We start from the raw sequence: 25626 nt of genomic DNA on the forward strand, positions 1-25626 counted from the left end.
AATATTCCCCTACCTCCCCAGACTCCCCCCGACCACCCCAGTGACGTCTGATGATGTCAGCACGCGATCACGTGCTGACCTGATCAGAGGTCACCTCCCATCACGCTGGAAGCATGTTTCCAGCACGATGGGGAAGAGAAATGCTCAGTATTTCTCTTCCGCTCGGGAGGAGGGGGCCGGCGGAGGCATGAAAGGAAAGGAAAGGCCTTTTCTTTCTTTTCATGTCTCTGCAAGCATTGCTGCTGCCCAGTCGCGATCGGGCAGCAGAAATGCCCACTAGACACCATGGATTTTTTTTTTTCATACTTACACATAAGGGGAGCGTCCCCTTTGGTAAGGGCCACTCCCCAGGGGGGCAACATATTGTTAGGCCTTTTCTGCCCCCGGGGCAGATCGGCCTATTATAATTAAGCCAATCTGCCCCCCGGGGAGCAGAAACCACTAGGCACCGGAGATTTTTTTTTTGCACCAATTTCAAGGAAGGGGAGCGACCCTTAGGCAAGGGTCGCTCCCCTGGGGAGGCAAATTTATTTTAGGCCATTTCTGCTCCCCTTGGGGGCAGACACCACTTAGGTACCAGGGATTGGTGTGTATGTATGTGTGTGTTTTGTTTGGGTGGGCAAGGGTTGCTCCCCAGGGGAACACATTACTGTTGGCCATATCTGCCCCCTTTGGGGATAGATCGCCCTATCTTTGGAAGACCCATCGGCCCCCAGGGGGGCAGAAAGCCCACCAGAGACCTGGGAAGTTTTTATTTTCAAAATAAGAGGGTGGGGTATGGCCATACCCCCACCCTAGATAAATGGGGCCAAAGTTGTTCTGCCCACTAGTGGGTAGATGGGAAAATGACCCTCGATCCACACCTAGGATGAGCAGAAAGTTTTTTAGATGCCAGGGAATAAAAAAAAAAAAATAGTGACGTGGTGGCTATCAACCAGTATGGACCTGGTTATGCCCCAACCCCAACTGAAGGGGGTAACAGTCTTTCAATCCTCCCCCACACACTAAAACATCTTCTCCCACGGCAAGCAAGAGGACATTTGATTATTTTGGGTTTGATTTTACATCTGGGCCATGAGAGCTTGGCTAACTCTCAAAATCGTCCCACTTGGATGGTGAGGGCTGCACTTTTTGGAATTTGGGACGCTGCCATGTAGAAAAATCCACAAGACCTAGACACTTCTGAATACTAAATATCTGGTTGATTCCAGGGTGGTGTGCTTCACATGCACCCCACACCATTTTCTTACCCACAATGCCCTGCAAACCTCCAACTTTGCTGGAAATCACACATTTTTCCCACATTTTTGTGATGGAACCTTCCGGAATTTTCAGGAATCCACAAAATTCCTACCACCCAGCATTGTCTCATCTTTACCGATAAAAACTCGGCTGGACTTGTCAGCCTAAAAATGTTTTTTTTCAAAGTGCCCTTTTGGACCCGCTTTGGTTCCCCCTCACTTTCAACATGTTTTTGGCTCTTCCCTGTCACAGGCACTTGGCCCACCTACACAGGTGAGGTATCATTTGTACGTTGAGTGGTAGGAAATTTGTCCCGGTGCGGTGATCCCACACAGAAATGTGGGAAAAATTAGATTTGTTTTTAGCTAAGTTTGAGGTTTGCTGAGGATTCTGGGTAAGAAAACACTGGGGGATCCACGCGAGACACACCTCCCTGGACTCCCTCGGTGTCTAGTTCTCAGAAATATCTGGGTTTGGTAGGTTTCCTTGTATGGCTGCTGAGCCCAGGACCACAAACGCAGGTGCCCCCGCAAAAACAGGTAGTTTTGTATTTAATAATTTTGATGTGTCCAGACAGAGTTTTGGGGCATTTCCTTTCACGGGCACTAGGCCTACCCCCACAGGTGAGGTACCATTTTTATTGGGAGACTTGGGGGAATGCTAGGTGGAAGGAAATTTGTGGCTCCCCTCAGATTCCAGAACTTTCTGTCACCGAAATGTGAGAAGAAAAAGTGTTTTTTGGGCCACATTTTGAGGTTTGCAAAGAATTCTGGGTAACAGAACCTGGTGGGAGCTCCACAGGTCACCCCATCTTGGATTCCCCTAGGTGTCTAGTTTAAAAAAATGCTCAGGTTTGGTAGGCTTCCCTAGGTGCCAGCTGAGCTAGAGGCCAAAATCACGGCTAGGTACTTTGCAAAAAACAGCTCTGTGTTCTTTGGGAAAATGTGATGTGTCCACGTTGTGTTTTTGGGAATTTCCTGTCGCGGGCACCAGGCCTACCCACACAAGTGAGGTACCATTTTTATCGGGAGACTTGGGGGAACGCTGGGTGGAAGGAAATTTGTGGCTCCTCTCAGATTCCAGAACTTTCTGTCACCAAAATATGAGGAACATGTTTTTTTGGGGCCAAATTTTGAGGTTTGCAAAGGATTCTGGGTAACATAATCTGGTGAGAGCCCCACAAGTCACCCCATCTTGGATTCACCTACATGTCTAGTTTTAAAAAAAGTTCAGGTTTGGTAGGTTTCCCTTAGATGCCAGCTGAGCTAGAGGCCAAAATCTACAGGTAGGCACTTTGCAAAAAACGTGTCAGTTTTCAGTGGAAAAATGCAATGCGTCTACATTGCATTTTGGGGCGTTTCCTGTCACGGGCACTAGGCCTACCCACATAAGTGAGGTATAATTTTTGTCGGGAGACTTGAAGGAACACAGAATAGAAGAACAAGTGTTATTGCCAATTGTCTTTCTCTACTTTTGTGCCTTCCAAATGTAAGACAGTCTGTCAAAAAGACATCTATTAGAGAAATGCCCTGTAATTCACAGGCTAGTATGGGCATCCCAGAGTTCAGAGATGTGCAAATAACCACTGCTTCTCAACACCTTATCTTGTGCCAATTTTGGAAATACAAAGATTTTCTTGGTACCTATTTTTCACTCTATGTATTTCAGAAAATGAATTGCTGTATACCTGGTATAGAATGAAAACCCATTGCAAGGTGCAGCTCATTTATTGGCTCTGGGTACCTAGGGATCTTGATGAACCTACAAGCCCTATATATCCCCACAACCAGATGAGTCCAGCAGACATAACGGTATATTTCTTTCAAAAATCTGAAACGTAGAAAAAAATGGCTGTTTTTTTCACCTCAATTTTAATATTTTTTTAATTCAGCTGTTATTTTCTGTAGGAAACCCTTGTAGGATCTACACAAATGACCCCTTGCTGAATTGAGAAACAAATTGTAAAAATAGGGTATGTCCCAGTAAAATGACAAAATTGTGTTGAAAAATTGGGTTTTCTGATTCAAGTCTGCCTGTTCCTGAAAGCTGAGAAGATTGTGATTTTAGCACTGCAAACCATTTGTTGATGCCATTTTCAGGGAGAAAAAAAACACAGTCTTTCTTCTGCAGCCCTTTTTCCTCATTTACAAAACAATATGAAATTTTCGCTGTATTTTTCGCTAATTTTTGGTCTCTTTCATGGGAACCCACAAAGTTTGGGTACCTCTTGAATGCCTATGATGTTGAGACAAAAGGACGCAAATTTGGCGTGGGTAGCTTATGTGGACAAAAAGTTATGAAGGCCTAAGCGCGAACTGCCACAAACAGCTAAAAAAAGGCTTGGTACCTAAGGGGGAAAAGGCCTGGCGGCGAAGGAGTTAATGTGATATTTCTTTGAATTTGTTTTCTATTTTCAAATAGTACAGTTCAGAAAGAGTGGGTAAGCTTTACTCCTTCTATTTCTGTACTGAGCTGCCTGAAGATAAAGCATTTCCTGGTTTTAACCTACTTGCAGTTTTTGGTAAAACAGACATGAAACCTATGGGTAATCCCTGAAAACTATACATTTTTGAAAAATAGACAATTTTCTGAATTCAATAAGGGTCCTTTACGTAGGTACCAAAACGTTTCCTGAAAAAAACGAATTTTTAAAATAAAAAACAAAACAATGAAAATAGGTAGGAACAATAGCAATCAGTGTCAAGATTTCAGTCTGTATTTTTTTGTCTTTATGTCTGATTTACATATGTAATACACCAACAGGCCCTTCTTGTCACAAAAATATATATAAAGAGCGTACGTTTTCTAAAAACATGGGCAAATGAGAGCCAACAACTGGGCTACATCTTATCATTGTGCACCCATCAAGCAGAAATGAATAGGGTAAAATCTAATGAATCAAAAATGGGTATGGTGGAATCCTATGTATCTATGAAATGTGCACACAATACTGAGTTTTGGAACGGTAGTTATTTGTACACCTGTAAATTTGTGGTCACCCATACTAGGATGTGATTCAGAGGGCATTTTGCAAAATGTGTTCTTTCCTGCACAGTTCCTTACATTTTGAAGCCACAAATGCAGAGAAGTACAATTGGTAATAACAATTATTGTAATATTCTGTGTTCTTACCTTCTGTTGATAAAAAGTTCCCCCATGTGTAGGACTGGCCTAGCACCAGTGACACCCCAAAATGCGAGCTGTAGACATCACATTTCACCCATCAAAATCAGTGCTTATTTTACAATGTGGGTAGCTGCAGAATCTGGGCCCTAGCTATTCTGCCACAAAAAGGAGCCTACTAAACCCAGACATCCCTGAAAGCTAGATTCCAAAGACAGTCCAGTGTGGGGCGACCTGTGTGGATCCCATGATGTTTTCTGTCTTGCAAACCTCGCTTTTTAGCTAAAAAATCCCTTTTTCCTCAAATTCCTGTAAGAGAGAGTTCCAGAAGATGTGGGAATCAACAACATTCCTACCACTCAGTACTGCCACAGTTCTTCCAAAACAAATGGTCCCCCACTAGTGAGTCTTGGCCTACTGCCCACAATAGAAAACATCCCAAATGCAAACTTGAGACATCACATTTCACCCAGCAAAATCAACGCCTTGTTTACAATAAAGGTAGGGGGGATTTGGGCCTTCGCTCACTCCCCACCCAAAGAAATCTACCAAGCCCAGACATTTTAGAAAACTAGACACTCTGAGGAGTTCAGGCTGGCATGTCTAGTGTGGATCCCATAATGTTTTCTTACCCATATGGCCTTACAAACTTCAACCTTTGCCTAAACCATGCATTTGCCTCATAATTTTGTCACAGAAAGTTCCAGAAACTGCAATGATCCCCAAAATTCATATGACCCAGCATTTCCACACTTCACCAGCTAAAAACAGTTCCCCACTTCTATGACTATACTTAAAAAAATGCAGCACAAAACTCCCCAAAACGCGGCATGGAGATGTAAACAAAATGGAGTGAAAAACAGCCTACCTTTGTGAAGTTGGTAGCTGCGGAATGTAGGCATGTGCTTGGCTGCCACTGAGGAATAGCTACCAAAACCAGACATTTCCAAAAACTAGACAATGAGTGGAGTTCAGGTTAGTGTGACTCAAACGGATACCATGACATTTTCTTACTTACAGTGGCCTCCAAACCTTGCATAAAAGCATTTTTCTCATAGTTCTGTGATGTAAATGTCTGAAATCTGCAGGGAGCCACAATATTTCTACCACTCAGCATTCCCATACTTATCCAAGTAAAAATGCTACCTCACTTGTATGACTGTGCATAGAACTCAAACCAGGAATTGATCAAACCAGGGACATGGTAGTCCTTTGGGCTATTCTTTCAACAGAGATATAGTGGGCTTTCTGCCCCCTAGACGGCATATTGGGGAAACACTCCTCCAACCTATCCTCAGTGGAATAGCCACCCTGTTGGGCTTATTGTGGGTTTGGATTACTCTCTCATGAGAGGGCAGGCAAATCAAACCTCTACTTTTTTCAGCCTTTTGTCTTTGGTGTCTAGTGGGCATTTCCCCCTCTTCCCCCCTGTGAATGCAGACTCTGAGTAAACAATCCACCCTCCAGGGGGTCTTATAGTCTTTCCTGCACAGGAGCTAGGGAAAACACATGCCCATGTCCCTGGGCCAGTGCACCTCCCCAGAATACATAGCAAACAGTAAAAAACAGTAAAAACTTTAAAAACAATATTGCCCTGTGTCTAGTGGGATTTCTGCCCCACCCTGGGCGATGATTGGATGTAACCACCGCCTACCCGTTGCCCAGGTCATCTTCCACACTTAAAAGGTAAATACCTACTTCTTGTAGGTATAAATTAAGCAAAATCTTTTCATTTGTCAAGAAAAATTGTGCATTGCATATGTGCTGTGGTGTACAGCATACACCCAATGTGTGGGTTTCTTATCCAAATCATAGGCTGGACAGTCCCTAGACACCTTTGCACTATCGTGATAGGTTGTGCATCACATAAGGCAGTGTAATCAGAGTGCCATCTCAGGGGATGAGTGCAGCAACCTGCCGATCTTCATAGATATGAAACTGCACTGTGTTTTCCGCCATTGTGCAATACAGTACAACAATGTTGATTATGGCACTGCATGAAACATTAGTAAACCTGGGCCTATGCATCTGTATTTATTAACTTAAACCTCTGAGTGCATAAGCAGAAATAGTGTTTGGTCCATTTTGGAATTGTCAGCATAGAAAGGGTTGGGACTTCAAATACCACCAAGCTGAGTTGTGTTTACTCTACTGAAAAGGAGTTGGGTTGGCTCCGATGAGCTTATTGCTTTATGCTCCAACACATTAGTAACACTGGTCCTTTTTTGAGAACGTAGAAAGGCCCATATTTTTAATCTAAATGCTTCGGCTTCTCCATCTGCCCTTCGGCTTATCCTTGGGCTATCTTCCACAACTGTGCTCGCTATAGCAGGTGTCCTGGGATGGGGGAACAGTCTGTTGGGTGGTGAAATCGGTTCCATTAGAGCTGCACTAAAACTTGAAATGTTTCATAGTTTGAAGGAAAGGAGTGCACTATATTTTATTTATATATAAGCTCTGGTAATGTTTGAGGTTCCTCGGTGTGGGGATTCCTCTTTCCCAAAACCTTTTAAAAATTTGATAAAAAAATCTTTGTACACATTGAGTGGGAAGAGAGTTATCTTGCACTGTTCACAGTATGTAAGAAATGAGCTTGTAATAGAAAGTATCATCTGTAAAAAAAAAAAACCTATCTCCGATGGAATACCATGAATACCTTTGCTCCTATTGTGGGTTATTACAAGAAAAAACAAGCATTTTCAATGCAACGGGTCTCGCATTTGCTCGAGTTAGAGCTATTAGCGTTGTAAAGAAAAGACCAAAAAATGCAGCACGCTCGCACTATGTAAAATGCAGCGCGATCGCGCAGCGTGGAAAATAAACAGATAAAGTAGTCCGGACCCCAGGCTGAAAACATCAAGCCTCGTATGTTTTCAGTAGTTTACCGGTGCTGTGTAGGTGGGCTAAACACCGGAAAAGGCATGACCTATGCATGCCTTTCACAAATGAAAGCAAGCAGATTTTAAAAGACAAGCCCACGAACCAATGTAAGTGACTGACGTGACATGGGCGTGGTTTGAAGCCCAAAGAGAGATTACAGAATGGACGTAGCGCTTAGCGCTCGCCCATAAAAAGGAAGGCATATCGAAGGATGAGAGGGTCTGTTACCTTTGCCTGTCTCATGTTGAAGAATCAAATCATGTGCTCTTTCTATATCCAGCTCTTCATTCTGCAGGTCGTCACTTTTTTAGACCAATTTTTCTGAAACATAATATAACTTTGGCAGTTGTGGCTCGTCACTGTTTGTTTGCCCTGCCAACTGAAATATTTTGTGCAAAGATTTTTACATTTTTACATGTTTTTAAATGTGTTTGAATTTCTGTTGTATATGAGTGTTAATTCTTGGCACCTTACCTGTACTGCAGAAGATAATTATTGGTATACAAATGCAATCTTTATTACTCTTAATATGTAAGGTGTTAAAGTAGGATGCTCGAGTAATATTATGGTACTGCTGCACCTTATTTGAGTGGGTAGAAATGCTTACTTTATGCTTGGAGCTACTTGTATGGTTGGCACTTGTGTATTTTAAAATAGAGTGTACTTTTCTCTGTAGTGTACTTGAACATTGAATGTAATTGCTTGAAGAATACATTTGCATATTTGCACTATGTAATATTTTTCACTTATAACAGAGCACTGTATTTAGCACTGATATTGCACATTTGGGCCCATATTTATGCTTTTTGACGCAGAACTGGCTAACACAGTTTTGCGTCAAAAGGTTTAGCGCCGGCAGGGTCGTAATGAGGGCCCTAGTCATTTGCATGCACTTTGGACACGGCAAACGCATAAAAAATGCACGATCCTCTGAGCTGAACTAGCTCACCTGCTTACGATATGCAGTAGCGGCTCTACATATCTACGTGGATTATGTTGTAAATAGCTAGATAATTTGATTTTAAACCTCATATCAACGAACATTAATTGTTATGCCCGAATGCTGATCATATTACACTATATTAAGCTAGTTCTGACAAGTTTCTACTTTATCTTGGAGAATTTGCTCCCCTGATGCACACATAGGGCCATTTGGTGACGTCCTTTTACTCGTTCGCAAGACCCCCTAACTTTGTAACGTTGTGTTAGTTTAGGTGCTGCCGTCTGCACAACTCGGAGACACGCAGCCTTCTTGCTGCTCCATGTTTCTGCCCTGCAGACCTAGAGCTCAGGTGGTAAACTGTGGAAATACCTATTTACTTCATCAGCTAACTACACACTTTCTACAAAACAAAGTGCACGACTGCCTTAGGACACCGGTGGCTTACAGTCACATAGAATTATTCTTCAGTTACCTATATTACACCTCGGGTCCCCCTTCTTAGCTTTAGTAAATATTTGAATTAATATGCATAGCATCTTTAAATGTGTATGTTTTTATGTAGAAAACTAACGTTTAGTAAGTGAGCAATAAACAGCTCTCTACTGGAGTGCATATGTTAATGTAAAATGTTACTGCACAGATGCATGTCTGCCTAGTGCTGATATTTTTCTTTTAATTGAACCTTATTTTGTACAAAAATGTTTAAGTGCATTTTTTTATTTCTTCAAATGTTTCAATGAACAGGTCATTGCCATTGTCATGGACATGTTTACTGATGTGGATTTATTCAAGGAAGTCATCGAGGCATCTACAAGAGGGATTTCAGTATACATTTTGCTTGACGATACCAAAATGTGTCATTTTCTTAAAATGACCGAGAAACAGGGTTTTCAAGTTCAGAGAAACCGGGTAAGTTTTTTTTTCAATTTTCAACTGAAAATCATGTCTACCTTGTAATATTTTTGTACTATGGAGAGGAATTTTCTGGTATTTTCCAATTTGGAAATAACGTTTATCTCAGCATGGGAACCATAATATTTGCAGAGCCATATAGCCTAAAATATTCCAGTTCCGCATGTTCATCCCCAGCTCTCTTAAACTTAAACAATTATTTATGTTATTTGCACGTTCCCTTTTGAGATTGACAATGGGGTATACAGTAACACATTCTCCAACAGATAGCTTAAGAGCACCCCTAACCATTAGTGGCTTCATAGACTTCTTTCACATCAATATAGTAATGCAATTCTGCATCATTTGTGCGACCACTTCTATCTTAACTAAACTGTTGCTGAATGCCTACTGCTGTGTTTTCCATCTCACTGTTGAGAGTAAGCTATAATTTATAATACTGCAACAATCTGAAAGGGGTAGTTTACTAATTTGAGCCTTATTGTTGAGTTCTCCATGGACCATGGTGTATTTGACCATATTGTTTTTGGACATTAGTAAAAATGTCTCAGATTTTTTTGCTAAATTTTGTTACAAACTGCAGATAATGCAGAAGATGATGGATTATGTGGCAAATGTGGCAAATCTATAATTATACGTAAATCGCTGTTGCTGCACAATCACATAAGTCCAGTGGCCCTTCTCGTTAGTTGTTTAAAAGTGATGAAATAATGAATACTAGTACAAAATGTGCCACATTATGCTGCTTAATTTGCCTTTTCTTGTTGCACGGTTTACTCAACCCTGCTGCATAATTTGGCCCTCTCCTGCCACATAATTCCAGTTACCCTGCTAATGAAACCTCATCCAGTACTGACCACAACATGATTCAAAGATAGCCCTCCCAATCACCACAATACAGACATTGCTTACAGGGGCATCATTAACCCCTTACTTTAGCAGCTTGGGTGGGTGGTGGGTTCAGTAATCCATTGTTTGTAACTTGAAACATTTGTTATTTATGCCTCCTTTTACTTAGATTGGAGACTCTAGTCTCTAACATTCTCATAAAACCGACCTCTTGCAGTCGAGAGAGGAAGAGGTGAGCAGAAGGAAAGAGAGAAAGGAAAGCATGAAAAGGGGGTGAGTGAATGCAGAGGTTAATGGATGAAGAAAAGAGTGGAAAGAAATATTGGTGAGGGTTAGATAAGGAAAAGGACAGGTGGTGAAAGGTTGAAAGTAGAGACGGATGACTGGAAAGAAAGCAGTAAAGGATGAGAAGGAAGAAGGTAAGGAGGATGGCTGGATGATGGTTAAAAGGGTAGGCCAGAAAAAGACAAGGAATGATGAATAAAATGATGAAAAATGGTGAAAAGGAAGAATGGTTAGATGGAAAATACTTAATAAAGGTTTAATGGATAAATGGATGGAAGGAAAAAGTACAGGAATAATAGAAACAGAGGAGAGCAAGATGGAAATGAGACTGATGAAGAGAATTAATGAAAATTAAGAATTTCAGATTCCCTCCAGGAAAGCAATCTCCTGAACCACTTCCGGATTCAGTTGCCTCACCTCCTTGTTCAGAGCGATTTTGAACATGTTTCCGAGTGGGGGTATTTTATTTTTCTGGCTACTCCCATGACTGCTTATAAAAGCAGGGATGAAACCTGTTCTCTTCTAACCTTGTAACCTTGTAAATCGTGGCTCACATCATCAATAGAAAGCCAGCTGAAAAGGAGCTTCATAGGAAAAAATGAAAAGGAACGAAAAAGTTAAGTGAATATACACTTGGAGACATCAAAGCAAAGCTGAATTGCCAGTTTAACCACGCTCAAACGTTGTTTTTTTAAGAAGAGTCTTAATGTCCGCGTAATTTAAACAAAAGTATGCTCTTTCATTGAAAAACCTCTGCACCAAGCCAGACTTCGTAGAAAAATATTACTTATAGTGTTCAAACTTCAAGACATTTTGAAGTTGCTATGTGTTTTATGTCATATTCGTGCTCATTTCTAAATGTGAGAACAAAGTAATTCCATCATGATAAACCTATTGCTTTGGCCATATTTAGTAATTTTATAAAAAGAAGTTTAAAATTGACATCAGGAGCTGCATTGCTTTTAATTATTACTTTCATTTTCTGAAACAGGTGTCTATGATTAAGCTACATTTCACAAGGTTGAGCTAATCCTAGTTTATAATGCCTTATGTAACAAAACACAATACATTGCTTGGTATTGCTTTCCTTAACCCCTTCGCTGCCAGGCCTTTTTTTGGCTATTTGGGGCAGTTCGCGCTTAGACCCTCATAACTTTTTGTCCACATAAGCTAACCACGCCAAATTTGCGTCCTTTTTTCCAACATCCTAGGGATTCTAAAGGTACCCAGAGTCTGTGGGTTCCCCTGGAGGAGACCAAAAAATTTGCCAAAATACAGCGAAAAGTTTGTTCTTTTTTTTTTAATGGAAAAAAGGGCTGCATAAGAAAGTGTGTGGTTTTCCCTGAAAATAGCATCAACAAAGGGTTTGCGGTGCTAAAATCATCTTCCCAGGTTTCAGGAAAAGGCAGACTTGAATCAGAAAACCATATTTTTAAACACAATTCTGACATTTTACTGGGACATATCCCATTTTTACTATATTTTGTGCTTTCAGCCTCTTTTCAGTTAGTGACAGAAATGGGTGTGAAACCAATGCTGGATCCCAGAAAGCTAAAAAACATTTCTGAAAAGTAGACAAAATTCTGAATTCAGCAAGGGTAATTTGTGTAGATCGTACAAGTGTTTCCTATAGAAAATAACAGCTGAAATAAAAACATCTTGAAATTTAGGTGAAAAAACAGCCATTTCTCTCCACGTTTTACTCTAACTTTTTCCTGAGATGTCAGATTTTCAAAAGTAATATAACGTTACATCTGCTGGACTCTTCTGGTTGTGGGGATATATGATGGTTTTAGGTTCATTGAGAACTCTAGGTACCCAGAGCCAATAAAGGAGCTGCACCTTGCAGTGGGTTTTCATTTTATACTGGGTATACAGCAATTCATTTGGTGAAATATAAAGAGTGAAAAATAGGTATCAAGGAAACTTTTATATTTCTACAAGGGGTTCAAGATAAGGTGTTGAGAAGGAGTGGTTATTCGCACATCTCTGCATTCCGGAGTCCACATGCTAGCATGTGAATTACAGGGCATTTCTCAAATAGACGTCTTTTTTACACACTGTTTTACATTTGAAAGGAAAACATGTAGAGAAAGACAAGGGGCAATAACACTGCCCCCAAGTCTCACATTAAAAATGGTACCTCACTCATGTGGTAGGCCTAGTGCCCGCGATAGAAAGTGCAACATGGACACATCATATTTTTACATTGAAATCTGACATGTTTTTTGGAAAATGCCTAGCTGTGGATTGTGGCCTCTAGCTCAGCCGGCACCTTAAGGAAACCTACCAAACCTGTGCATTTTTGAAAACTAGACACCTAGTGGAATCCAGGATGGGGTGACTTGTGGGGCTCTCACCAGGTTCTGTTACCCAGAATCTTTTGCAAGCCTCAACATTTGGCCAAAGAAACACTTTTTCCTCACATTTCGGTTGCTCCCCTTGCATGAAATTGGCGCAACCTCCCCCCCCCGGTGTCTAGTGGTTTCTACCCCCGTTGGGGGCAGATTGGCTTATGAAAAATAGGCCTATCTGCCCCCAAGGGTGGCCAGAAATGGCCTAAAATAAAATTGCCCCCCACAGGAGCAACCCTTGTGTAAGGGATCTCTCCCCTTCTGTTAAAAAAAAAACCTGGTGCCTAGTGGTTTCTGCCCACCCTTGGGGCAGAGCAGCCTAATTAAATTAGGCCGATCTTCCCCCAGGTGGGACAGAAATGGCCTAAAATAAATGTGCCCCCTCCCCTCCAGGGGAGCGACCCTTCCCTATGTGGTCGCTCCCTTTTTTTAAAAAATTGTCACAAAAAAAAAACCTGTTGTGTGGTGGTTTCTGCCCCCCCTTGGGGGCAGATTGGCCAAATAAAAATAAGCTGATCAGCCCCCAAGGGGGGCAGAAATGGCATAAAAACAATTTGCCCACCAGAGGAGCGACCATTGCCTAAGGGGTCGCTCCCCTTATAAATGTAAACAACAACAAAAAATCCCTTGGTGTCTAGTGGCTTCTGCCCCCCGTGGGGGCAGAAAAGGCCTTTAAAAAAAAATTGCCCCCTGGTGAGAGACCCTTGCCTAAGGGGTTGCTCCCCTTATCAATGTAAACCTCAAACAAATCCCTGGTGTCTGGTGATTTCTGCACCCCCTGTGGGCAGATCGGCCTAATCCCCCCGGGCTGATCTGCCCCGTGGGGGGGGGGGGTCAGAAAAGGTCTAATAAAATATTTGCCTGCGGGGAGCATCCCATGCCTAAGGCATCGGTCCCCTTATGAATGTACACAAAAAACAAATAATCCCTGGTGTCTAGTGGGGGGGACAGATCAGCCTAATTCAAATAGGCGGACCTGCCCCCGGGGAGGGGGGCAGAAAAGGCCTAATAATCAATTGGCCCTCTGCGGAGCAACCCTTGCTCAAGGGGTCGCTTCCCTTATAAAAAAACAGAAAAAAACAAACTGGTTTCTAGTGGCCATTTCACCGACCCAATCACTTCACGATCGGGCTGCAGAAATGCTCAAAGAGACTTGAAAGGAAAGAGTCTCTGTGCCGCCCCCAGCCCCTGATCTAAAGAGCAAAGCATTTCTCTTCCAATCATGCTGGAAGCTCACGTTAGCGCGTGATTGCACGCTGACGTCATCAGATGTCACTTGGGAGGGTGGGGGTGGAAGGGGAATTGATTCCCCTTCATCTGTGCCGTGGGGAAGGGTGGGAGGCCCAGCGCTACTTCTGTGGGTCTGCTGGTCTTGTCCTCGGCACACGGCGACCTTGGCCTAGGGCGAGACCAGCTCGTCCAGGGCACTGTAGGAGTTAAGAAGCATGAAGATGGATGGGAGGAACTGCTTCAATTGTTTTAATGAATGCTGTTGCATACCTAGACATATAGCCTCACTTTACAAAATGACAGGGCTGAAGTGGGAGGGAGCCAGTGCACCCCAGGATAATAACGTAACTGCAGCCAGGCACTGCCCGCGATGCAATGAAGCACTGGAGAGCTCACATTTTAACCACACACGCCCTTGAATTTTCTATTAGACTAAGCAAGGTAAGTTTCTTCCAAAACCAAATTAAAAATCTCGCCATCACATCCGGTACCTTCTAGGTGGAAAGCAAGTTTGCTGGAATTGTGGTAGGCAGATTTTTTTTACTCACCAACTAGGGCTCCCAAACATTTAAGATCAGTCCCATATCCAGAGCCAGTAACTTCATGTAGGTGATTTCCCAGGTGTAACACTTCGCCTGACACTGATAGTCCACTTCTGAGTGTGCAGCTGCAGACGTGTCTCTTCTGGTTTCATAATTTTCTTGTTATCTGTATCCCTACAGATAAAACACAAAATTTTTGTCAGGGCACCACGCAGTGGGATAAAAGTCCTTGAAGCACAACGGTATCTCTTGATAAAATGTTTGTCTTTGCAAACATGCCTTTTTTTATGATCTAACGTCTGACACGTGTTTTGACGACTGCGAGGGCTCTGCTTTTTCAAATCCACAGAGTGAGAAGGTCACTCATCAATGGATCTTCTCCTCAAGGCCACCTTTGTTTTCGTAGTAATGTTTTGGTCACAGTGACCCATGCCGAGGTCAGAGACCTCTGGCCACCCTCGGAGAACAAACAGCCAGGCAAGACATGCTGAAGGAAGGAGTCTAGCATAATTTATTACGGCAGCAATACAAATCACAAAGCAATTTTTAAGGTTTAGAACATAACACGCAAAGTCCAAAGCAAATACATTGTGCCTCTGTTAAATCTATTGGTTTTAGCAATTGTTTTGACATGTTACACAGCAGCATGGCACAAAGTTAAAAAGATGTAATAGGGTCAACGCTGTGCGCGTCATAGCACATTTTCTTCCAACTTTAAGCCATGTTGTACAGCAGCTAGTGTAGCTGTGCAACTTGATTTAAAAAAACGATGACAAACCAATAGATTTCGCAGAGGCGAAACCTATTGGCTTTGCCAATGCTTGTTAAACCATTCTAAGTGGACAGTGTCTCCATATTTTAAATATTGTGACACATTTTTGCAGAGCAATTGACTAATTTAGACATTAAATCCACATGTTGGAACTGAAGTTGCAAAAACATGAACTTGCTGAAAAGACGCATTTCTCAAGAACTTACCACATTTTTAAGCAGAAGCTTTGTGGACACAGTCATTCCTCAGTTACATGCCACTCCTTTTCTAGTACCGCAGAGAGATTTTGCTGCTGGCTTGGCACATTTCTTTTGCAGACCTCAGAATGGGTTTTGGCTTCAAGAGACAATATTGATTTGAACAGATACAGACATGCATAAACGTATTCTGTGTTGATTGCGTCTGTAAATGTGTTGGGTTATTCTAAAGAAATGAAATATCTTTTCGTGCTTGTTTTGTTTGTAATTATTGCTAAAACACAGCATCAAAACAACACCAGACCTGCAATAGAATGTGAATATCTACATTAGCTGCTTGCTTTAGATGATTTGAAATGTGTATAAACGTGCTTCTGGATGCAGACTTTTCTTTTGTGAAAGCAACAATCATATTCATGAACAAATACTTTGTTAATAGCTATTCCCCATAGAAAGGATTTCAAATATTACACTTTTGAACTGTTTTAGTAGTGATTTACACGTTGGGTGTGAACTATGCTTAAAATACGGAGAGTGGGTCTCAAGAACTAATTTATAAAATAAAATACTTACTTACTATACTGATGACTGAGTCCATGACATGCCCTGTCAGGCATTCCCTCACTGTCCATTTAACCCTACAGTGCAAGGTACAGTAACCACAAGTTCATACATTGATTTGCAATAAGTTAGCTACTATTTACCAGACCACCAGGTAAAAAGTGAATTGCTTCTGCTATTACTCGGCCGCTGGCATTGAAAATAGCAAATAAACTTCACTATTTACCCAGCCACTAGTGAAATGGAAAGAGATTATGCATTGGTTGGCAGGCAGCCAAGCAAATATCAGAAAACCTTCACTATTTACTCGGCCACTGGCTAAATAGTAAAGATTCTGCATACTCAGCCCTTAGTAGAGAATCTGCACTGTTTGGCTGTCGGCTGTGCAAATAGCAGAAAAACATCACTATTTACCCGACCACTGGCTAAATAGTAGAGATTCTGCACAGTTTGACCGGTGGCCACTAAAATAGCAGAAACAGTCACTTTTTATCCAGCCACTGGCTAAATAGAAGAGATTTTGCATAGTTTGTCCAACTGTTCAAATAGCAGAATAACTTCACTACTATCCCAGGTAGAACTGCAAACAATGAGTGAAATCAACTGGCATTTATTTCCTTATGAAAGTTAGGGCCCTGCTGTATTATTTCATTAACAAAAAGTGGTTACAAAATCCACTCATACATTTTGTGAACAGAATAGTATTCTGCAAAACAACATCTGTACAGTTGAGGGTGGTTCGCAAAATATTGAATTTCAGGAGTTTGCAGAGCGACCTGTTTAATAAATATTCATAAGGCAGGTGGCCTGCAAGGGACAGCACACCGTCATATCTATAAATGCATTCCAAAATGTAAAACATTTTTTTTCAAAGCAGCCATAATCCCTAAAGGAATCAGTGCTTGTATAAAAGAAAACAGAAAGGTTTTTAGAAAACTTGTCCCCATGAGGCTACTAGCATGATTCCAAAAAAAGGGGTCCTTAGAGGACCTCTTCACCACTTCAACTTGGTGGTCATTAGCTCATCAATGGTGTTTGCAGTAGCCATAACATATCAATAGATTCCTTTCCAAGCTGGAAAGGGGAGGGAGGAAGCCTTTTTCATGAACCCTCCTATTTGCAATTCAAACATGATCACAAAAGTCCTTTTACTGGCCAAAAATTTTTGCAACACATAAAAAGGATTGTGATATTCACTTTTGTGGTCACAAACCCTGTGATTTTGCAACAAGAGACTCTTAGGCCCATATTTATACTTTTTAGCGCCACATTTGCATCAAGTTTTGATGCAAAAACGGTGCAAACTTGCAAAATACAATTGTATTTTGTAAGTTTGCGCCTTTTTTGCATCAAAAAGTGGCACTAAAAAAGTATAAATATGGGCCTTAGTGCTAAACCTTGCTTAGATGCAGGCACTAACATATAGGTTTAAAGGTCACAAAATGTTCAAATGTGTCCAAGTTATTTTAAAAGACATGGCACAGAATATTACTCCATTACTCTATGAGTCAAGACATAACAACTTCAGAGGCCTTATACGGAGCTATCTGGTGGTCCACAAATGCTCCCACTCCTTTACATTTACCTGCAGAGGTGACTAATAGATAAAGATGATAAGGACTTTTGCAAGACTAGTTCAAGCTTTTCTACAGCTATGTGCTTGCTCATACTCGCAAAGTCATGGGACTGTACCTTGGCCAGATATAGGATTACCAAAAGACTTCATGTAGTCATTCAGAACATCATTTATCAGTACATTATGGCATTATTATTAATACTTGTTCAGTTAAAAAAAGCCAAAATCAGACTAAAACATAAAAAAATGAATTGTAAAAGCTGAAAGCAGAACTGGAAGTGATGTATTCCATTGACATAGAACTATCTAATATTTAGGGTGAATTTATCAAAATAGAATCACTAGCAGAGGGTCCTGCATAAAATAACCAACACAGGCAGAGGAAGACAAGCATTTGCAAAGCAATGGCTCTCGCATTTGCTCGAGTTATAGCTATTGGCATTGTAAATTCCTCACTGCACCTTTCTTGCCACATAAATTGAAAATTAAGTGTAAAACATTAGTTGACATTAGCGAGCCAATTCAAAGCGCCATGGCCACCATGAGCATGAGGTTGAGCATGAAGCAGAGGCACAAAAGTAAAAAAAAAAAAAAGTTCGCTCAGAGTCAAACGTATCGGCAATCATGCAATTATGCATGTAGCAGGGTCAGTCTGCAAGGGGGGTAACAAAGCCACCCCAATGTGGCACAAACGTAAAGCATTTACCAATGAGAAAAAGTGATTTTTGAAAGGCAAGCCCACAAATGAGTGAAAGTGCTGGGCATGAGGTGGGTGTGGTTAAAAGCCCACAATTCTTTAAACAGGTCAAAGCGCTTGAGTACTTGACCTAAAAAAACTGTGGACCCGATTTAGAGTTTTGAGGACAGAGTTAACTCCTTCAGGATGGTGGAGGACAATACCACCATCATTCTGAATGGCCTTCAGCCACCAAATTTAGAGTTGTCGCCTGGCCTTGTGGGCAACTCTCCACATTGACAGGAACTGCTGTCATGGCTGTTTTTGTTCGTGCACTATGCATGAAATGTTTGAAGGACAGTACCATGAGACACAATAACCAGCCAGCAGACATTTCACAATATTTTTTGTTTTTCTAAAACAAAGTCCAAAATTGGGAGCTTGTTTTTGAAAAACTAAAAAACGAATGGTCCCACAAGCTGGGAGTTTTTTTCACAGGATGATTGGGTCATTATTTCTTTTCCATTCCCTTACAGCCAGGTTTTACTCTAAGCAGGGTACACAGTATAGAGTCCACCCTTTAACGGCCTTTAATCTGTCTGCCATTCGGTAGTAGTATTTAATTGTGGAACCACAAGAAAAGAAGTGGGACTATAATTAATTGAACTAGATGTCATAGGAATATTAATTAATTGTCCCAGTAAATCAGAAAAATACATACATGCATCAAAGGCATGGAAGAATAAAAGCTCACAGAGATTTCTTACTCTTTGACTTTATACAAATATGTTAAGAAATAATATACAACATAAACAGAGCCATTTTGTTACCTTCATTCTTGTGACTTATAGATCGATGATTTCACACTTCCACTTTAATACTCAAGTGGTTCCAATATAGAGGTTTCAGAACTGATGTGGGGTGATTCTCTTGCAAATATAATTTTCTGGCTGTAGCTCTGACACAGTCTTTGTGTTAAGTGATAGCTATCCCAGCAGTAGCAATAGTGCAGGCTCCAAGAAGAAGTATCCAAAATAAGGACACAATGAAGTATGAGGTCTCAGCACCTGGCTGTCATCAAGCTTCCTGAGAAGTCATCAGGCACAGATAAAAGCTAAAATGTTTAACATTTAACAGGAGAAACACATGATTTACCCCTTACCCCTACCATCTACCTTACGTTGTCACTCAGGTTATCCGCAGCCTTTACTACAAAGGATCTCACTGAATTATTTTACATATCATTTTCTCCTTTCGCCCTCGGTTCAGTTCTGTATGTCCACCCTCTATCCACAGGGTTGCAGTTAATATACATACTCTGTGCACTGAAGCTGTGTCTGTCCTCCATCTTGTCATGCATAATGGATCTCATTGGTCCATTCCCTCAGGCTTTTATCACACAGGCCCTACCTGCATAGCCACCACACTTACATGCATATGGAATATCAGCACAAAGAGCTGGGGAACACAAAAAATTCCTCTTTGGGCCACATGAGATAATCTATCTTTACCCCTTTTCCACTCATCAGAGCCTCTATATGATCCTGAGCTCTTTGTTGCTGATTACCATAGCCCTTTGACCCTCTTTGTTAGGCATTAAATATTTTCTCTGACTTTAGCCATCTTGCATTTCTCAAACTCACTCTGCCATCCTTCACAGACCTAACTCATTTTGACACATCCCCCTTTAAACTTCTCCACCAGATTTTTGTCCCTATGTCCTCTGATCTACCCTCAGACTGCTGTGCCAGCATCAGACAGAGTCTTCAAACTCTCGGAGGTCATAGTCTTACATTTTTAGCTTTTTATTCTCATCGTATGCTCTGATTTTTCAGCAAACACTTACCAGCCCTATAGGTGAGCTGAAGAGGTGGGAGGTTCAAAGGACTGACAATATAGGAAGCATGAATAACAACCATTTACAAAAGGGATGGTCTAGTATCATGTATGTGTCCTCCTACTCCTGGTCTTCCTCCATCCTGCTCCTGGCTAATCCTTTTATTAGCCCGCCTTGGGCTTCCTGATCCAGTTCCTTGTGCACTTCACTCTGGTTCTACCAGTCTGGTAGGTCCCTATATACCTAGTCCTGTTCTCCTAGTTCTCCTAGGATTGACACTCATAATCTTCCTCACACTGAAAGTTGAGGTTTCTACTCATTTCAAAAGTACAAGGTTCATACTGGAAGGTGATCTCATTCTTTTTAATTGACAAATACATTTTTCTTTTCAAGTTGTACAGAAATATCTCATTGTAAGTATGTGTTTCATCAAAGCCTAAAAGCTCTCTATCCATCTCCCTCTCACTCTCTTTCTCTATCTCCCTTATGCACCCACTCACAGACCCACTCAGACACCCATGCACCTCCTAACAGAACCACTCAGACCCTTGTGCACCCACTCACATCTGCACTCATAACCTCAGGCACCTACTCATAGACCCACTCAGCCTCTCACACACCCACTCATAGAGTCACTGAAATCCTCACACACCCATTCACTGACCCACACAGACATTGACACACCACACCGCAAACCCAATAAGACATGGGTTCACCCACTCTCATACCCAGACAGACAGCCTCACAGGCACTCTCAGAACCAGATAAACCCTGACACACCTATTTGTCCACTCTGAGAGACAGGCGGCAGTCCACTCCCAGTGCACAGCCAAAGGCCGTGTGCAGTGTGGGGTTGGGTGGTTAGGGGGGTTGGCTGTAGTATCTGGCCACAGGCCATGCCCTGCAGCCAACCACTGCTATGCACGGCCAAAGGCTGTGTGTGGTGCTGGTTTGGGTGGTAATAGGGGATGGCTTCAGGACCTGGCCTGCAGCCGTATGCTGCGGTTAACCGTGCTATGTACAGCGCAGGTTGAATTTTTATCAGGGTTGGTCACATGACCTGATCGCAGTTCAGACCCTGCGCCAACCACCGCCGTGCACGGCCTTCGTTGGTGGTTGGTTTAATATATAGTAATGAAAAATGTTTAAAGTTAAAAAAAATAGAAATTCACTGAAAAAAACAAAGGTTTCAGGGATGTTATAGTTAGAAAATAGAATTTAAAAAATCATAGAAATTAACTTAAAACAACAAAGGTTACAGTAACATTATAGTTAGGCTCACATTTTAAACATACAAAACCATAGAAATTCACCTGTTATCCATGGAGTCATCTCAAGTAACGATAACTCTTTCCATAAATTAAGTATAACTGGCACCCTCGCCATGCACTGCTAATTACCCCACGAATTACGGCAGTCATGATATCTTTGATAACATTTTTGATAATATCAATGTAATATTTGCAGTAAAGGTTTTGATGAAAAAACTGTGCATGGCGGGGGCGCAAATTATAGTTACCTTGGGGCACAAATTATAGTTACTTCAGATAAATGTAACAGATGAATTTCTATCAATCAATCAAGCAAAGAATGGTAAAGCGTGGCTAATCACCCATAGGGTTTCAAGGCACTGTTTTGGTGTGCTGCTTAGTCGAAGAGCTAGGTCTTGAGGTCCTTCCTGAACTGTTTCAGCGATCTGCCTGAGCTTGAGAGGTAGTGTGTTCCATGTGCGGGCTGCCAGGAAGGAGAAGGATCTTCCTCCTGCTGTGCTCTTCTGGATCTTGAAGACGGCTGTGAGGGTGAGCTGGGAGGGGCAGAGATGTCAGCCGGGTACATAGAAGGCATGGTGGTGGTTGACGTATTGTGGTCCTATGTTGTGCAGTGCCTTTTAGGTGTGGATCAGGATTTTGTATGTGATGCGCTTGTTGACTGGGAGCTAGTGTAGGCCTCAGTGGTGGGAGGAGATGCGGCTGCATCGGGGTACATCCAGGTTGAGTCTGACTGCTGCATTCTGACTCTTTGTAGTCTTGATTGTAGCTTCTTGGTGATGCCGGCATAGAGTGCCTTGCCATAGTCCAGTTTGCTGGTTACGAGTGTGTGGATGACTATCTTTCTTGTGTCGAAGGGGATCCACCTGAAAATCTTCCACAGGAGACGCAGGGTGTGAAAGCATGACAAAGAGACAACATTCACTTGGCCGGTCACAGAGACAGAGGAGTCCATGATGATGCCCAGGTTGCGTGCATGATTCGAGGGGGCGGGGGCGTTTCCCAAAGTAGTGGGCCATGAGGAATCATTCCAGGCAGAAGGGGTGGAGCCGATTAAAACAATCTCTGTCTTGTCTGTGTTGAGTTTGAGGCAGTTGACCTCCATACAGGTGGCGACTGCTCTCCTCACGTAGTGGAAATTTCTCTTCGCCTTTGCAGAGTCCTCGGACAGGAAGAGGATCAGTTGGGTATCTTTGGCATAAGAGAATATGTTTAGCCCATGTGGTTTGATGATCTTGGCAAGCAGTGCCACGCAGATGTTGAAAAGTGTCTGGCTGAGTGAAGATCCTTGGGGCACTCCACAGCATGTGTCATTGGGTACTGACATGAACGGTGGTAGTCTGACACTCTGTGATCATCCGGTGAGGAAGGACCTGATCCAATCCAATGCTTTATTTCGGATGCTTGTGTTGTGTAGTCTTTCACAGAGAGTGTAGTGGGAGCGGTATCAACTGCAGCAGAGAGGTAAAGGAGGATGAGTGAGGCCGTGCCTCCGCTGTCCAGTATGATGCGTATGTCGTCTGTGGCAGCTAAGAGTGCAGTTTTAATGCTTTGGTTGCTTCTGAATACGTATTGGTAAGGGTCCAGTATATGGTGTGTCTCGAGGAATTCGGTCAATTACTGGTTGACAGCCTTCTCCATTACCTTGGCTGGAAAAGGGAGCAGAGAGATGGGTCCGTAGTTCTTCAGCTCCCTAGGGTCGGCGGCAGCGGTTGGATTAGCATAAAGTAATTAAATATTACTTAACATTAAAAAAATAGAAATTCACTGGAAAAAACAAGGGTTACAGGGACGTTATAGTTAGGTTCATATTTTAAACACACAAAATCATAGAAGTTTAACAGTTATAGATATACATATTCTCAGGAAACTATAACATGTGCCCTAAGGTAACTGTAACTCACACCCTCGCCACGCACTTCTACTTACCCCACATATTACATCAGGAATGACATCTTGTATGACATCATTCATTATATAACTGCAACATTTCCAAAAACAATTGTGATAACAGAACTGTGCATGGTGGGGGCGCAAGTGATAGTTATCTTAGGGCACGAGTTATTGTTTCCTGAGATACGTATAACTAGATCTGTGGAATTTCTATGGTTTTGTGTGCTTAAAATGTGATGCTAACTATAATGTTCTTGTAACTTTGTTTTTTTCAGTAAATATATGTATATATGGGATGCATATACATATATGTGTCATCAATTACACAATTGTATTACTTATATCATAACATCACACATCACTTATTATTCATGTTACATTGTTGGTGACATCTCCAAAGACACTTGCATTGTCCTCGGATATTCCTTAGGTCATATCAAGCATTTGGCCATCCTGGAGGGGATAGTGAGACCAAAGACCAATTTATGTAAGCATTCCAAACGCTTGTTGGTGGGCATGCAGTGCACTCAGTCTTGCAATCCCAAGAGCTCAAGTTTAGCACTTATCAAAGCTCTGCACCTAGGCCCTGGACACAGATCGACTTCTCTAGCGGCTCCTGAACATTGACTGAATACAAGTTTAGTGGTCTCTGGTGCGCAACATGTTCCTTGATTAAGTTGTTCAGTTCAGGGAGAGCTTCCTGTGTTCAGTTACAGTTCTGTAGTTTTCAGTCATAGATTTTGTTTCTGGCAAACTTCAATTTAATGCTGTGTCCCAAAGAGGCATATTGAAGCTTCCATAATATTTTAAATGCATGTCCATGCCCTCACAATTTTAAATATCTTGGATATTTTTTCTCCGTACCCCAAACATGTTTAACTTTTCTTTTTACATGGTGTCATAATACTGAAATTGTGCAGTAAAAAAAGTCTAAATTAATTCTTATTGTATCATTCAGACCTAGATAGTAAACGTGACTGTTGAGCCCTAAGTGGGTATATGTGGTAAAACGGGTGCAAATGCAGCCTCCCATCACCTTTGCTATTAACGGCAAAAGTGGATCTTTTTTTGCCAGCAGAACATCTTCTGGTTTTGTCTTTCACCTAGGCACAAGAATCTATGATTTTCAGAAAATTGAGGTAGCCAAGCTTTGTTTTTTTTGTGAAATTCAGAAACAGCGTTAAATCCCAATACTATGCTAAAACTTATGAAAGGGCCATTTACCACTTTTAAACATATTTTTGGGACTTTGAGCACAAAAGCATCCCAAGCAGTGGTTAATTCATGCCGGTGTTTGTAGGTGGGGGCAATGACAGTTATTTCTCGGGACCAGCGCTCGTTTATTTGTCTCACTGGTGTGCTTCCCAGCAAATATGTCTGTTCTCCTATTGTTCACTAGGTCTGCATCGCTGACTCAGCTCGACAACTCTGTCACATGCCGGTGGCCTAGCCACAGTCCACCAGTCTCCCTGACCACAGTTTTGACAAGTGTTCCTGTCCTCAGTCGTCATGGCAGCATAACAGATAATGAAGAAAAAGCCCCCAGGCATGAGTGCAGATTACAGTAGACACTCCAAGGCCCGTAAAAGGCCGTGCAAACTGAAATCTTCAGCAGCATGTGCAGCGTTCATACTGCTACTGCCAACGAGGAAGGTATTTACTTGTTAGGAGCTGATTTTTAGCTGTAACAGTGAGGAACTGTGCCTGCCCACGTCATGAGCCCAGCACTATTTTAGCAGGCAGGGGTGTCGTGGTCCATTGCCCTGTCCTATGCTCGCTTTCCTCCCCTTTCCCATGCCCCCCCTTTGTCCTGTACCTGGGTGGAGGTAGTGTTTGAGGTTTCACAACCCTGGCAATGTCATCTTAGGGCACTTCTGCGGTGTGGTGTGCTGTGGGAGTCCATTTCTACGCCCAGACTCACCTACCTTCCCCATCTTTGATGGATTTGGTGGTCTTCATTTTATTTGCCTATTTGGCCATCTCTGGTTCCGTGTTTTCTCACGTTCACCACAGATGTTGCTCGGTCTGTCTTTCATAGCTTCGACCAGCAAGCTCATCGTTGATGCTGTAATGCAAGTGGCCGGGTGAGGAGTAACTGAGGGTCTTAGCAACTTTGCTTTCCTACTAATCCTCCGCTTCTGTGCATGAGTTCAAATTGGTCAAGAGCTGAAGTGAACCCACTCAAAAAGTAAAATGACTTGCTCAAGGATAAGTCTGGTGTTCAGCAGCTAATCAGGCGGGTGAGCAGTTTAGGTCCTAACAACCTGCCTTGGTTTGCCCATAAGGTAACCCATACCAGTGTCTATGTTGAAATAAACCTGAAGTAATGTTCTTCCAACCAAAAGGTGTGGCCCAGTTTCTGCTCTTGTCTCACTTTATGTAGGATAATGTATACATCTAAGTGGGGCCACAACCGTGGACTATGTGATATCGGGACAATGGCAAACGTGCTTGAGCATACACGTTGCCCTGCTGAGATCAGAAGT

At 42.1% G+C, this 25626-nt stretch overlaps 1 protein-coding gene across 2 annotated transcripts in view; it reads left to right on the plus strand.

The window, feature by feature from the left end:
* FAM83B (family with sequence similarity 83 member B) overlaps window positions 1–25626 on the plus strand; it is a 240414-nt gene that overhangs the window by 152057 nt on the left and 62731 nt on the right. For both annotated transcript variants that reach the window (XM_069235784.1, XM_069235785.1), the window contains one exon: window positions 8933–9097. In XM_069235784.1, the coding sequence (XP_069091885.1) occupies window positions 8933–9097 (165 nt within the window). The remainder of the gene's footprint in view (window positions 1–8932; window positions 9098–25626) is intronic.

This window comes from Pleurodeles waltl, chromosome 5 (genome assembly GCF_031143425.1).
Source record: "Pleurodeles waltl isolate 20211129_DDA chromosome 5, aPleWal1.hap1.20221129, whole genome shotgun sequence".
Classification (NCBI taxonomy): Eukaryota; Metazoa; Chordata; class Amphibia; order Caudata; family Salamandridae; genus Pleurodeles; species Pleurodeles waltl.